The 16,861-nt window shown below is 30.5% G+C and overlaps 2 protein-coding genes across 3 annotated transcripts in view; both read left to right on the plus strand.

Moving 5' to 3' along the window:
- runx1 (RUNX family transcription factor 1) overlaps positions 1-7,090 on the plus strand; it is a 30,109-nt gene extending 23,019 nt beyond the window's left edge. For both annotated transcript variants that reach the window (XM_073842408.1, XM_073842407.1), the window contains exons 6-7: positions 1,598-1,723; positions 4,019-7,090. In XM_073842408.1, coding sequence (XP_073698509.1) covers positions 1,598-1,723; positions 4,019-4,536 — 644 coding nt within the window. In that variant the 3' untranslated portion in view covers positions 4,537-7,090. The remainder of the gene's footprint in view (positions 1-1,597; positions 1,724-4,018) is intronic.
- Positions 7,091-13,782: 6,692 nt separating this feature from the next.
- The window catches only part of LOC141337341 (protein downstream neighbor of son homolog), a 12,720-nt gene continuing 9,641 nt past the window's right edge, over positions 13,783-16,861 (plus strand). Inside the window, exons 1-3 of the mRNA XM_073843136.1 lie at positions 13,783-14,250; positions 16,081-16,161; positions 16,256-16,453. Coding sequence (XP_073699237.1) covers positions 13,843-14,250; positions 16,081-16,161; positions 16,256-16,453 — 687 coding nt within the window. The 5' untranslated portion in view covers positions 13,783-13,842. The remainder of the gene's footprint in view (positions 14,251-16,080; positions 16,162-16,255; positions 16,454-16,861) is intronic.

Consider the following 16,861-nt stretch of genomic DNA (forward strand, 5'->3'; position numbering starts at 1 on the left):
TATAAATACACACACAAACATGTATATTAAAGAAAACTGAAAATAAAAATTAAATTAAAATAAATAAAATATTTATAATTCTATATATAATCTAAATTAAATACAAATATAACTATCCACACATATAAGTATTTTTTAAAGGCTTTACATGTATGTGTGTGTATTTATATATACATAATAAATATACACAGTAAACACACATTTAGTATGTTAACATAAACTTTTATTTTGGATGCGATTAATCGCGATTAATCGTGTCCCAGCCCTAAAATATATATATATATATATATATATAGATTTAAAGTTTAATTTTATATCTTCAGCTTTCAGTTTTTCCCGGGGTTTTTATATTTAAATTTAACTTATTTTAAGTTAGCCAAAGCAATATTTTGTATTTTTGTTTGTTTTTAAACTTGAAGTGTCATATTTTATTTTATTTTATTATTTTCAACTTTTATTATAATTTTAGTTCAAGTTTTAGTATTTTTTGTATGTATTTAATTTAGATTTATTTATATATTTTTATATATATTATTTATATATATATATATATATATATATATATATATATATATATATATATATATTTTTTTTTTTTTTTTTTTAGTCTTATTTAAGCTTCATTTCAATTATTAACAACACCAGCACAGATTTGTGTGTAGCTTATATTCGGTGTGTATATTCCCGTCTCCATTTTTGGTAGGTGTGTGTCTGTATGTGTGTATGAGCCCAGTAAAAAATGAGTCCCGCTCGCACCGGATGCCCGAATCCGCCCCCAGCCACCCACCCAGCCATGTGTGACTCCTGCTCCAGATCACAAGCCCTGAGCCTGGGGAGGGAGGCAGGAAAAGAGGGGGTTTCTGGGGGGCCTGGCAGCGGGCCGTGCTCTGGCTGCACTTGAAACGGGCCGCACACTCTTTGGCCGCTGTGCATAATTTGCTTCCTCTCTGATGGCTCTCCCTCCCCTTCTGTCTGGAAGTCTGCAGGCGATCGGCGAGCGTTTATTAGACCACGGGGAGAGAGAAAAAGAGAGAGAGACTCATACTAAGAGAATGTCTTCTCCTCCTCCTGCTCCTCTCACTCCATTATTCAGTGTTCTTGTGTTTGTCTTGATTGGAGATCATTTTTTAATACTCTACTGATTGATAATTATCATAAATGTTTCTTGAGCAGCAAATCAACATATTAGAATGAATACTGAAGGATCATGTGACTGAAGACTGGAGTAATGATGCTGAAAATCCAGCTTTGATCAAAGAAATAAATTGCATTTAAACAGATACTCACATAGAAATCAGTTATTTTAAATTGTAATAATATTTCACCATTTTTACTGTATTTTTGATCAGCCTTGGTAAATACCATAGGTTAATTATTTACTATATTATCATCTGATACCATCACTGTGCCACTGTTTTTAAGGATGTAAGCACTTAAGTTTAACTGGATGGAAAAACTCTAATGCATAAAATGTGTGTGTGTTTGTGCAAGTGTGTGTTTAGTAGCCATTAATAATATTTCTATATTTTAGTGAGTGTGTTTCTTGGATTTGCTAGTGAAATTGAGTCATTTATTGAACATGAATGTTTGGTTTTAGATTCTAGGCAGATGCAGACGTCTCCATCCTGGTCCTATGAGCAGTCGTACCCTTACCTGGGCCCCATCTCCACCCCAGCGGTTCACCCCACAACACCCATCTCACCCAGCCGCAACGCTATACACTGTGAGTTGCACTTTTGATAAACATTTGAGAAATCAAAATTCTATTAAAAAAATAATAATTTATTGATTTTTAAAAATAATTATTTGTTTTATTTTTGCTTGTTGACATTAAATAAATATTTTAATAATTAAATAAATACTTTATTACTTCAGTTATCAAACACTTTAAAATAAAATGTATCTCTAAATAACGTGCAAAATAATTTTGCATTAATGTAATGCTACAATATATGTAATAAATTAACATTAATAATTAATAAAATACTAATCAAATATAAATAAATAAATCAAATGTTCACCATTAGATTAAATTTCCAATCTAGACCAAAATTTGCAAATGTGTTATTTTAGTACTAGTGGTTATATACTATTATAATTTAGTATATTTTATATTTTATTTATTTAGTTCAATTTCTATAAATTTTATGTATTTTATGTAATTTATGTAATTTGTTTAATATTATTAAATGTAATTATGTATATATATATATATATATTAAATAATTTATTAAAGGTTCACCATTAGATTATATATATATATATATATATAGTATATGCAATAACATTAATAAATAAAATACTAATAAAAAATATATATAATAAAATACTAATGATAATGTAAAAAAATAAATTAATTAAAAATAAATTAATTAAAAAATTAAATATTTTAAATATTTAATTTCCATTCTAGACCAAAATTTGCAAATGTTATTTTAGTATTGCTTAGGTATTATTATAATTTGTTATATTTTATAAATTTGTTCGATTTGTATTAATTTTTTGTACTTTTAGTTATTTGTTTTATTATTATTCAATTGAATTTTTTTCAGTTTTAGTGTGTATATAGTTTTGTATATTATATATTTTTTTATTTTTAGTTTAATTTGTGTTAAGTGTTTTTTGTATTTTTTTTTTATATTATTATTTGTTTTTAGTTAAGCAGTTTTATATATTTATATATATATATTAGTGGTGGGCCGTTATCGGCGTTAACGTGCTGCGTTAACGTGAGACTCATATCGCGCGATAAAAAAAATATCGCCGTTAATCTATTCTCAAAGTTGGGTTGGGAGCTGGGTCTACACTACGCAAGATATGATGACTTTCACCTTGATATTTTAGCGCGGATAACGTGTATCTAGTTGAATTGCACTGTAGGGGGCGAGAACGAGTCTTCAACTTCTGTGAAATTACCACATCAAATGAGACGCACAGACATGGATGCAGTTATGAAGCCGCTTCAGGGCAGGTGCGTGCGTTGCTAGACCCTTTTTACTGGGGCACGTGTAAAATCTGTAAAAATCACCAGTAAAATCTCAAGTTTGAGTTATAATTTACTTTGATAATCCCGAAATAAAGACATTAAACTATATGCAACAACTGACTTGACGCTTCTAAAAGCAACGCAGTTTATTGGAAGATGCACGCAGATAGGCTATCCATACCCGCGCGCCTGTGTATTTTACTGGAACGCGCACGTCGTACAGCCTTTTGCGCAGAAGTACTTGGTTACACAAGTTTGTATAGTTAATTGTGTTGTAAATGCAATTGTCAACCAGTTTGTAATGCATTTTGGAAACAGGAGATGAGCGCCTGGTCTAATGCGCCACCTGGCTTGAGAAACCCGTTTTCAAAGACTTACTTTTAGTCATTATTTGGGTAGCACACATATTCTGAATGCCTTCAGCAGAATTTAAATTAGCCATTTTAATCTAGATTAATCTAGATTAATTTCAAGATTTAATCTAGATTAATCTAGATTAAAAAAATTAATCTATGCCCACCCCTAATATATATATATATATATATATATGTATATATATATATATATATATATATATATATATATATATATACTATTAATATTATATAAATATTATTAATTTAATGTGCTTTATTTCATAATTTTTTTTTTGTTTTAGTGTTCCATATATATATATATATGGAGAAATGTATACTAAATGAAAAAATATTTATTATTTTATTTCAGCTTTATTTCATATAATAAAAAATATTTATATATTTTAATATTTATATATATTAGTTAACAATTATAGCCCTGTTTTGCACAAAAATATTTAGCAATTATTAATTAAACCAATCATACATGCATCACCTCTAAAGTACCAGATCTCAACAATGTCTCAAAAGTCTGTACTCAAAACTCAATATGAACTCGAATGATCTTAGCTGCTCCACATTCATTTTACAGCTTTAGACTCTTAGGGCCTGTTTTTATATTGTCCCGAGGAGTTTTTTTATCTCCACGACTGAGCAGATGTTTGTGTTCCTGCAGGTCCAGATCTGACGGCGTTCACTGACCCTCGTGTGGGTCTGGAGCGTTCCTTCCCTTCGCTCCCCTCGCTCCCGGACGGCCGTTTCTCGGACCCGCGCGTGCCGTACCCCACCGGAGCGTTCACGTACACGCCCACCCCCGTCACCAGCGCCATCGGCATCGGCATGTCGGCCATGACCAGCCCGGCGGGCCGCTACCACACGTACTTACCCCCGGCGTACCCCGCGGGCTCCTCGCAGGCTCAGGCCGGACCCTTCCAGGCCGGCTCGTCCCCGTATCACCTGTACTACAGCAGCGCCGCCGGCTCCTACCCGTTCTCCATGATGCCCGGCGGAGGAGGAGGAGGAGGCGAGCGCTCGCCCCCGCGCATCCTACCGCCCTGCACCAACGCCTCCACAGGCTCCGCCCTCCTGCACCCCTCTCTGCCCAATCAGAGCGAGGTGGTGGTGGAGGCCGAGGGAAGCCACAGCAGTTCGCCGACCAGCATGTCGGTGGAAGCCGTCTGGAGGCCGTATTGACGCTTCAAGCGGTCGTTTGACCGATAGCACGAGGGCAGCTGAACGGCGTGGTTTCTGATTGGACTCGACCGACGGACTTTTGTTTTTCACGGCACAGCATGAGACTCGTTTGTTTTCTAAAGATGTGGATAGTTTGTATTATTATTATTATTATTAATATTGTTATTGTTATTACTGTCGTTGGTCTCATCAGCACTGTACCAAATTGTTCATCAACGTCAAACAAGTTACGTCTAAAGCCAGAAACAGACTCTACACAAGTACTCAAACACTTAGCATCAGCATTTTGGTGTCAATGAATGCATATGAAGCAAACAAAAAGAAAAAGTGCAACCATCTCGATCGCAAAACATCTTTGGATAAATGTGACCCCGGAGCAAAACCAGTCGAAATTGAGATTTATGCATCATCTGAAAGCTGAATAAATAAGCAATATTTGACCGAGATATTTAAACAGATCTAGAATCTGAAGGTGCAAAAAAAAAAAAAAAAAAAAAAAGTTGTTCAAATGAAGTTTTTAGCAATGCATATTACTAATCAAAATGAAACTTTCAGTGTATTTATGGAAGGAAATTACTAAATATTTTCATGGAACATGAGCTTAATATCCTAATGCTTTTTGGCATAAAAGAAAAAATGATCATTTTTGGCTATTGCTACAAATATTCCCTTGCTACTTAAGACTGTTTTTTTTGGTCCTGGGTCACAAATATGGTATATGCAATGCATAAAAATAATGAAGATTAATGCATATTCTAATGATTATATATAGTTATATTTTTGCTTTTATTCTGATAATAATTCAGTATTTAAATAATTAAATATTTAGACAATTATTGCTTCAATTATCCGACACTTAAAAGAATTAATATTAGAAAACGACATATATCTTTGCATAAATATAATGCTATATGCCATAAATTAAAATAATAAAATATTCATAATGCATTTTGGCTTTTCTTTGGAGTTTAATGATTGCTTTTGCTTTTGACCATTTTGATATTTAAGTAATTAAATATTTATTCAGTTATCATGCGCTTAATAAAATAATATCAGAAAACAATATCAGTTCATTTCTACTTAGTATCTAATTCAGGTAACTAATATAAACATGCAAAATAACTTATTTTCTGTAAATGAATGCATTATGAATATTGTATATTTTTTTATTATTATTATTATTGTAGTCTGATTGATTTGTTACTAAATTGTGACAATAATTATTTAATATTTAAATGACAAATATTGATTTAGTTGTCCAACACTTAATAAAATAATACATTTCACTTGAATTTAATATAATATTCCATTCAGGTAACTGATGTGTATGGAAGCCGTTTCTGCCACTGAATAAAAAATAAAAAATGTATTTGTGACTTTTATCTCAGAACTGTGAGATATAAATGCACAATTGCGAATTATAAAGTCAGAATTGCGGGATAAACTAACAATTCTGACTTTTCTTTCTCGCAGTTGCAACTTTGTTTCTCTCAATTCAGAATTATGAGATATAAACTCACAATTGCAAGGAATAAAGTCCAGTTGTTAGGAGAAAAAAAAGACTGATATGTTCACAGCATTGCGAGTTTATATCTCACAGTTCTGACTTTATAACTTGCAATTGTAAGTTCATATGTCAAAATTCTAAGAAAAAGGTCAGAATTGTGAGATAACAAGTCACAATACCCTATTTTTTATTCAGTGGCGGAAACAGGCTTCCATAGATATGAACATGCAAAATAGCTTTGCAGAAATATAATGCAATATGCCAAAAAAAATATTTTTCTGCTTTTTGATCAAAATAAATATTAATATATTGTTAAAAAGAACATTAAAAAATAAGTCAAAAATTGGAGTTATCAGGCATGCAATAAAAATAATATCAGAAAACAATATCCAATTGATCTCTATTTAATATTCCGTTGAGGTAACTGATGGAAACGTGCCATCTAACTTAGAAGAAAACTATTGTGCATTACATTCTGAGATATTTCTGAATGTAACGATGCATGAAATTGACTTTGTGTTGAACTTGTGTAGAGTCTGTTTGGGGTCTAACACTTGATCTGATCTGCAATGAAGAATCCAAATGCGATCCGTTGACGGTTGAACTGTGGGAACGGGTCCGTTCCCGGCCTGCTGTTTCTTTCCCGTTTGATTGTGGCTCCTGCAGTGGATTTGAAGATTCGCTCTTAAGAGCTTCAACAGACTTCTGACTCTTTACATTTCCAGGTTTACGAGACTTCGCCCGGTCACTGCCTTTCACGCTCGTTCTCTCCGCTAGATTTGCGGCGCAACACGCTCTCAGCCAATTCCAGCTTTCCGACCGATGCGCTCACGTCACGGTTTGCCGGTCGGCTGGACGGGAGATGGGAGAATCATGGACCTGATTTTTATGTAAATAGATTGTAAAAGACTCGGGCGCTTTGATCGCCTCACACACTCGACACGGTTCTCAACTTCCACAATTGTGAAACGAGCAAAACCTTTTGAAATGCAGCTTCATTTGTTTCCTTTTTGTCTCTTTTCGACATTTCTTTGGAGAATATTACACTTTGTTGTGAAGAAACTGCTTATTTCTATGTCATGTGTCCTGTGTTTATTTCTTATCAGTGGTGCGTTCAGCATTCGAAAATCAACTAAAATGATAAATATCATGGTACCTGCTCCAAAAAACATGGTATACATCTTTTAGAGGCCATTACAATTGCAGACAGATTTTGCACAGCAAAGTTTCCTCAAGAAAGTTTTAAAATCTAATTCTTTCTGAACTGTTTCAGCAGAGACAAAGACAGATTTTTTTTTCATTGAAGCACTCAAAATGATTGTTTTAAGGCCTATGTGAAATCAAAACTGGCTCCAATTTAATACACCTTTACGGTGAACAATTGCTCAATGCACATGATCCTAAAATGTGACCCTGGAGCACAAAACCAGTCTTAAGTCGCTGGGGTATATTTGCAGCAATAGCCAAAAATACATTGCATGGATCAAAATTTTTGATTTTTCTTTTATGCCAAAAATCATTAAGAAATTAAGTAAAGTTCATGTTCCATGAAGATTTTTTGTAAAATTCCTACTGTAAACATATCAAAATGTAATTTTTGATTTGTAATATGCATTGTTAAGAACCTAATTTGGACAACTTTAAAGCTGATTTTCTCAGTCTTTTTGATTTTTTTGCATCCTCAGATTTCTGATTTCAAATAGATGTATCTCAGTCAAATATTGTCCTATCCTAACAAACCATACATCAATAGAAAGCTTATTTATTGAGCTCATGATGTATAAATCTCAGTTTTGTCAAATTTAACCTTATGACTGGTTTTGTGGTCCAGGGTCACAAATGGAAAAATAGTCATCATACACTTTATTAAGTTTATTTATTAAATTCTTAAAGAAATGTCCTTAGTATTATAATATAAAGACACTTTTGACCATTGATTTTTATTTTTCACTTATGCAGTGAAAAATACATTTGATTGTGCATTAGGTATAAATAAATAGCATAGGTAAAAATTTGAAGAAAAAAACCTGGAACACAAAACAAGTCCTAAGTAGCACAGGTATATAGCCAAAATCTATACATTGTAATAATAATATACACTGTATGGGTCAAAATGATACATTTTTCTTTTATGCCAAAAATCATTAGGATATTAAGTAAAGATAAATATCTCCATTTCAAAAAACTGAACCTTATGACTGGTTTTGTGGTCCAGGGTCATAAATAAGACAAACATAAGAAAAAATATTAACAAGTTATCATACATTTAAGTACTGAGTTATATTAATTAACTACATGTACTTGGTCAAAAGTTTACATCGCCCTTTCAGAATCTGCAAAATGTTCATTATTTTAGCAAAATAAGAGGGATCATTCAAAATGCATGTTATTGTTTATTAAGTACTGGACTGAATATGATATCTCACATAAAAGATGTTTACATATAGTCCACAAGAGAAAATAATAGTTGAATTCATAAAAATGACCCCATTCTTGATTCTTAATACTGTGTTGTTCCCTGAATGATCCACAGCTGTGTTTTTGTTTAGTGATAGTTGTTCATGAGTCCCTTGTTTGTCCTGAACAGTTAAACTGTCTGCTGTTCTTCAGAAAAACCCTCCAGGGTTCACAAATTCTTTAGTTCTTCAGCATTTTTGTGTATTTGAACTCTTTCCAACAATGCACCTCAAAATATGATTTTGAGATGCATCTTTTCACACTGAGGACAACTGAGGGACTCATATGTAACTATTACAGAAGGTTCAAACACTCACTGATGCTCCAGAAGGAAAAAACATGCATTAAGAGCCGGGGGTGAAAACTATTGGAATTTGAAGATCAGGGTAAATTTTATTTATTTTGTTCTGGGAAATATGCAACTGTCTTTTGAAGGATCTAAAGGGCATTACTTGATAGGCAAAATTACAAAAAAGTACACATCTCCATTCTGTTCAAAAATGTTCACCCTCCGGCTTTAATGCATGTTTTTTCCTTCTGGAGCATCAGTGAGTGTCTGAACCTTTTGTAATAGTTGCATACGAGTCTCTCAGTTGTCCTCAGTGTGAAAAGATGGATCTCAAAATCATACAGTCATTGTCAGAAAGAGTTCAAATACGCAAAAATGCTGGAAAACCAAAGAATTCAACTATTATTTTCTCTTGTGGACTATATGTAAACATATTCAGCTCAGTACTAAAAAACAATAACATGCTTTTTTTATGATCTCTTTTATTTTGCTAAAATAATTAACATTAAGCAGATTCTGAAAGGGGAATGTGAACTTTTGACCTCAACTGCAAACATGAAAATGTTACTTTTAAATGTTCTTTGAACATTTTAAAACAAGTAACATTTTAAAAATGTAAGACAAACATCCAATTGTTTCAGATTTAAAAAGAAAACATTCCATGCATGGTGTAGAAATAAATGTTTTTGTACTAACATTTTGAGAACATTTTAAAAGATCTATTCAACAAAAATATGTTATAAGAACGATTTGCTTACTTTAAGGGGAGACACTGCAGGCAAAAACATTTTTCATGCACCTGTCAAGTTTGAGATTTTGGGCTTTTTGCTTTTTCATAAAGTGACTAGTTTAAAGAAAACATCCAAAAGACACAGTTGCAATAAGTGTTTCTTTTATAGCACTTTATCTATTTGTGTCAATAGATTTCAATTACAATACATATTTTTAAAGGCTGTTTTCTCAAAGTGAGTTTTTTCTCCTACACTGAGCCATAAATCTCCACTTCAGTAGCACTTACACACACCAAACTTTACATTTTTATTCCTGTCTATATCCTGCAGGTTTTTACAGAGGGATTTGTTCATATATCATTTGCTTGAACATTTTATTCCCCAAAAAACTGTAAAAAAAAAAAAAAAAAAAAAAAAAACTTGAATTATGGCGTGACAAAAACATTTGTCTCTTATATGTCAAAAGATTTAAACAAGAATTTTGAAACTGGCTTCATCCAGTGTTTCAATTTTTGTACTAGAAATGTATGCAAATTAGCTCATATTTCATAAAAAAAATAGCTCATTTGCATATTAAAACCTAACATTTGAAAAAACTTGTAATACAAAAAATGTTTGCAATTATCAATGTAATCAATCAAGTCAAATCGAGTAAGTAAGGTGATAACTATTAGTTATTTTTAACCCTATTTACCTGCTGTGTCTCGCCTTAAGTTATAAAAACGTTATTTCTGAATGTTCTGTAAATGTAACCATTTTAATGATGTGAGCGTTAATGGAACATTCAACTGTATCACTTTTTAAACATTCCGAGAATGTTACTTTTTCAGAATGTTCAGAATGTTACTTTTTAGGATGTTTTCTGAAACAAATGTAACTAAAAAGTAGCAAACGTTAGACGAACATTCCGTGAACATTGTAACTTCAAACAGATGACTATGAATGAAAGTTCTGTCAACATTACAGTAAAAAGGTTTGTTTATAACTTTGCCAGAACATTCAGGGAATGTTTCCTGCTCCCGATGGACGAAATCAAGTCATTTCCTCTGTTTATACTCATTAAACATCCACTTTCACTAGAAATCTGTCAATGGCGGTTCACGTTGCCTTAAACATCCTTCTGACGCTTTTCCAACTGTTGTGTGTGATCTGCTGCTGATCTGACAGGATCTGTTGGTCTAGTGAGCATGTGGCAGTGTTAAACGCCCCCGTCTTTGGGCTCATGCGTCTGTGTACTATTCTAGACCCAGGAAGAATTTACACAGAGACGAGCCTCGACCTGCCCGCGGCCTGCAGATACAACCGATAAACCGCTCTCTCTCTCTTTCTCTCGTTTACAGCGTTCCTTCCCCTCTATTTGTACTTCCCTCTTTCTGGCCAGAATTAAACCCACACAGACCCGCAGGAGACTCAGAGGCTAAATAAAGGCAGACCTGTCCCAGGACGCTGCCGGCCGGGCCTCGGCTATAATTGTGGTCTAGGAGTCGGGCCAAGGCCTATAAAATCAAATCGCCTTTATAAAAAGAGCTGAGGGTGTGAGAGCAACATGACAGAAACACCCACAAACACACACCGCCGGCTCACTCTCGGTCTGTCTGAGAGCGAGAGAGAAATACTCAGCTGAATATGCTGGAAAATCAGGCTATTTCTAGTCATCAGAGCCTTTCTACTTGAATATTTTGAAAATGATTGCAAGATCTAGATTGCAAAACATCTTTGCATACACACTACAGGGCTACAGTATATGCCATGAATTAAATCAATTACTAAAATATTTATAGTGTGTTTTTATTTTACTCTAATGATTATTTATGCTATATTTATATAATTAAAAAATATTTTAATTATTTTAGCCTTAGTTATTGAACACTTAAAAAGTGTATTATTATCAATAATTAATAAACAATAATAGTTGATCTCTACTGAGTAATTCATTCAGGTAGCTGATATAAACAAGCAAAATTACTTTGCATGAATATAATGTTATAGGCCATATATTAAAATAATTTCTAAAATATTTATTATGCATTTTATGATTTAATTGTTTTGTGGGTTTTTTTTTTAAATGGACATCTAAAATTAAGTTTTAGGTATTAAATTAAAAGAAAATAATAAATCTAATAATAATAATAAATATGAATGTGATCATATTAAATTATATTATATTATATACTTTTTTATACTTTAAATCTCTACTTATAAATAAATAAATAATTTTATTTTTATCTTTATATACCTTTAATTATATTGTTTTATACTATATTATATTAATTAGATAGAATTATAAGAAATTAGAAAATGGGAGTCTATAATTAAGTTTTAGGTATTAAATGAAAAGAAAATAATGAATATTATAAAAATAATAAATATGATTATGATAATATTATATTATTATTTAAAAACAGCTGGAAAATTCATATAAAAAGCATAGCTAAAATTACGTTTTAGCTATTAAATATAAAGAAAATAATATATATATATATATTTTTTTTTTTTTGCAGTTCTTTTACTTTACTGGTTCTTACTGAGTTTTGATCACAGGTTAGGCTTCTTGAGCAAATCTGAGCCTTATTGAGAAGTCTAGAGGACATTACTGGGGACTTTCACTTCAAATTGAAGCTTTTTTTTTCTTTTTGCAAGGCTGATTTTGTGTTTTCATGTAAATATATTCTTCAAAAAAAGTCTAATCTCTATATTATTGTAAAACTGCCCAAATGTAGCTGAGGGTCAGGCGGTCGTTCATCACGCGTGTCATCAGGATCGATCTGAAGAACCAGATCCTCCGACAACTCATCCATTCACACAATATTCAGCTCCTGACACCTCCATCCTCATTACTCACTGATGCAAATGATGAATAGCAGGCAATTAATCGTGACATGCTCTCATTAATCTACATGCTGACATACTGAAAGACAGCAGTGACAGCGGAAGTTGTGCTTGCTAGCATAAAAAAACGACTGGAAAATACTTTAAATCTCTACTGATAAAAAAATTTATTTATAATTTATTTATATCTTTATATATGTTTAATATTTTTTATTATAATGTATGATATGATATGATATGATATGACTTAAAAACAGCTGGAAATACTTTAAATCTCTACTGATAAATAAATAAATAAATAAATATCTTTATAATTTATTTATGTCTTTAGTTATATTATATTAAATTATATTATAATATATTGTATTATATAATATAGTGTATTATATTATATTATATTATAATTTATATTTCTACTGATAAATAAATATATTTCTTTATCATTTATTTATATCTTTATATTATATTATTTAAAAACTTTTTAAATAAAAAATGAAATAAATGAATACTTAAATAAATAAATATCTTTATAATTTATTTATATCTTTATATATGTTTAATAGCTTCAATTATATTATATAATACTGTATTTAAAAGCAGCTGGAAAATACTTTAAATCTGTACTGATAAATAAATAAATAAATTATAATTTAAAAACAGCTGGAAAATATTTTAAATCTCTACTGATAAATAAATAAATAATGTATTTATATCTTTATATATTTTTAATTATATTATATTATAATTTAATATGTTATTTATGTATTTATTATTTAAAAACAGCTAAATAATACTTTAAATCTGTACTGATAAATACATAAATAAATAATATAAAAATAAAATAAAAATGTATATTATATTATATTATATTATAATTTAAAAACAGCTGGAAAATGCTTTAAATGTGTACTGATAATTTTTTTATATATATATATTATTATATTATATAATATTATAAAATATTATATTATATTATGTTATATTATATTATGCAAAGTTAAATGATTGAATCTACAATCTTTCTGGACAATGTACGTACAAAAGTAATTATAGGGTATGTATATTTTTAATATTTAAATATATAAATATTGATATTAACTCTTAATATTAGAAAAACAAATATGAAACAGCCGTGACTTTACATTTGTAAAGTGTTTTGATGCTACGCTCATAAACTTCCACAATGTATCTAGGAAATCTACCAGAATACATTAACTGTTTTATGTAATATTTATTTGTTAGACAATTTTTTTATATTTTACGTTCTTTATTACTATTAGAAATAATTTATTATTATTAGAAATAAATAAGAGACTTTACATTTGTCGAGTGTTTTACTACTACTTCAACGCGCTTATTTGCGTCCTCACGCAACGCGCTGACGTAATTCCGCTACGCGCGAAATTTGGAGCTTTGCGTTCTGAACAAAACAAGAGTGATTAAGCCACCGCCGTTCCCGCTTCACACAACAATAATCGACTGAAACGTCCAGAATGGCGGAGTTGGGCTGCTACTCTCCCAGTTTTAAAAAACCGTCCGATGTTCTGCGGATGAGACGGAAGCGAGCGCGGAGCGAAGGACCCGGTAGCAGAACGTCGAGTCCGTCGGTGTCGGTGGACGGAGTGCGACCGTTCTCACCGGGGCCGCTGTTGAACGCACCGGGCCGGACCAGCGGCGGAACCAAGCGCCGAAATCCGTTCGCGAACATCGAGAACACGTACAACAGTCCCAAGAAAAGAGCTTTATCATACTGCGACGGACATAACGGCGCTCTGGACAATAAAAAGGCGGCAGCTGTGGTTTTGGACGGGAAAATCATCGAAGAACGTCCGAACGGAACGTCTTTGAGAGAAGAGCTGTTCAACAATCACCAACAAAAACAACACGAGATAACGTTAAAGGTGACCGAAGGCTACAGTACACTAACTGTACACCATCTATCTTTACACACACACACATACATGTATACATATAACGTACATTTACAAATAAATTTATATAGAATTATATTTTTTGATATAAATATGTATAAAATGTATGTTGATGTTTTGTGCCGTTGAATATTTCATATATATATTGTATATACTTTAATATTTAATTATAAATAATTCTTTAATATATTATTTCATTGTTATATATACATATACAAATTCATTATAGGTAAAAAAAAAATAAAATTAAATGTGTTAATTTAGTTTTTGTATTTGTAGTTTTTAAATAGTAGTATTATTTATAGCTATATTTATAAGTTTTAACAAACTAAATTAATATTATTGTTATTATCATATGTTATGTTATTAAAGTATCTTATTATTTTATTAATTGCATTTTCAAAAATAAGAATATTTTTCTATAGACACTTGTATTGGTTTTGATTGTAAAAAAAAAAAAAGTATTTATTGCTTTTAGATAATTTTAATAACTAAATAAATTGAACTTATGTTTTTATTTTATATGATTTAAATTCATGTTTTATTATTATCATTATTTCATGGTATGTTATTATTCAAGTTTTTTTATTACTTTAATATTTAGTTTTTTTGTTTCTAGTTAAATATTTTATGTAGTCATTATTTTTATTTTATGTTTAATATAATTTAAAATATTATATAAAGTGTAATATAATTTATTATTATTAATATAATTGTATTATCCTATTATTTTTTGAGTATGATGATGTTTAGATTTTTTTAATTGTATTTCAATACAATACAACAGTAAGTAATTTCTATAATATTCATGTTAAACACATTTGAGATATTTTAGTATTTTTTTAGTATATAATTGATGACATTTTCAATATAAATTAAATTTCATTTTTTTGTATTCAGTTTTATTGTTTTTTATGTATATAATTTTAGTATTTGTATTTTATTATTTATTAGATTAATATTTATTTATTGTTTAAGTAGTGGGCTCATGGGGTTGTGACATGATTTATATTTTCTCAAAATTATAATAATAATAATAATATAATTAACTGTACATAAAGTTTTAGTATTTTTTATATCACTTTAACTTTATAAAGTATACTTTTTAAAATCAATATTAAAATGTTTAATATTTTTTTTATATTTGATTAAAATGCTTTTTATATGAAAAATATTTTATATTTAGTCTTATTGTGATTTTTAATTTTTTTTTGTCAAAGTATCTGTAATTTATTAATTTGATATTTATTTATAATTTTCTGTACTAATGGGGGTTGTGACAGGATTTATATTTACTCAAAATATTAATACTAATAATAATAATGTTGTCATTAACTGTACATAAAGTTTTAGCATTGCTTTTATATAATTTTAACTATATAAAGTGTTCTTTTTTAAAATAATATTTAATATTTTTCATTTTTATATTCGATTAAAATGCTTTTTATATGAAAAATATTTTTTATTTAGTCTTATACAATAATTTTTTTTTTAATTTTTTTTTTTATTTTAGCTTTTGTAATTTATTCATTTAATATTTATTAATAGTTTTTGCTGATGGGGGTTGTGACAGGATTTATATTTACTCATAATAATAATAATAATAGTTATCATTCTGTACATTAAAAAGTTTTGATATCTAAGATCCTAAGCATGCAGATTTCTAGATAAGTGCTTTTCTGTGAAATAAATTATGGTAGATGTATAATATCATCCTATTGGTTATCGGCCTTATCGTTAAAATGAATATTTGTCTAATTTTCTCGATGCTGATGTGTCTTTGTTGTGATCTGTGTGCAGACACCTGTGTCTCTCTCTGAAGATGATGGTTTGTTTGAGGAGGATCTGTTTGAGCCAGAGAGATCCACTCCAGTGCTGAAGGTGTTTGTCTATTTGATGTCGACCCTCAGTTCCTCATGATTTGTGTTGTGGTTTTGTGTGTTGATGAGGTTGAGTGACGTGTGTTTGTCTCTAGAGTCCAGAGGCGGTTTGTGAAGCGGCTCCAGCTGAAGTGTGTCTGGAGTTCCCGGCTGACTGGTCCCTTAAAACGCGTCTGTTGTTCACGTCTCCTCAGTCGTTCTCCTGGGCTGATCATCTGAAGGCGCAGGAGGAGGCGCAGGGCTTGAGCTTTCACTGCAGGGCAGAGTACGCCAGCTTACCTGCTCAAATACAGGTAAGGACACAGTTATAGGGAATAATCTCAACTACTACTTGAAGTCCACCTACCGATAAATTATTTATAGTTATATTTTTACATTCAATTTTAAAATATTGTATTGTGGTGTTTTTAAAATTGTATATGACCCTAGACCACAAAACCAGCCATAAGGGTCAGTTTTTTGGAAATGAGATTTATACATCATCTGAAAGCTGAATAAGGAAGCACAATAAGGACAATATTTGGCTGAGATACAACTATTTGAAAATCTAGAATCTGAGGGTGCAAATAAATCTAAATATTGAGAAAATTGCCTTTTAAGTTTACCAAATTAAGTTCTTAGCAATGCATATTACTAATCAAAAATTATGTTTTAATATATTTATGGTAGGTAATTTACAAAAATATTTTTATGAAACATGA

This window comes from Garra rufa, chromosome 6 (genome assembly GCF_049309525.1).
Source record: "Garra rufa chromosome 6, GarRuf1.0, whole genome shotgun sequence".
NCBI classification, from domain to species: Eukaryota; Metazoa; Chordata; class Actinopteri; order Cypriniformes; family Cyprinidae; genus Garra; species Garra rufa.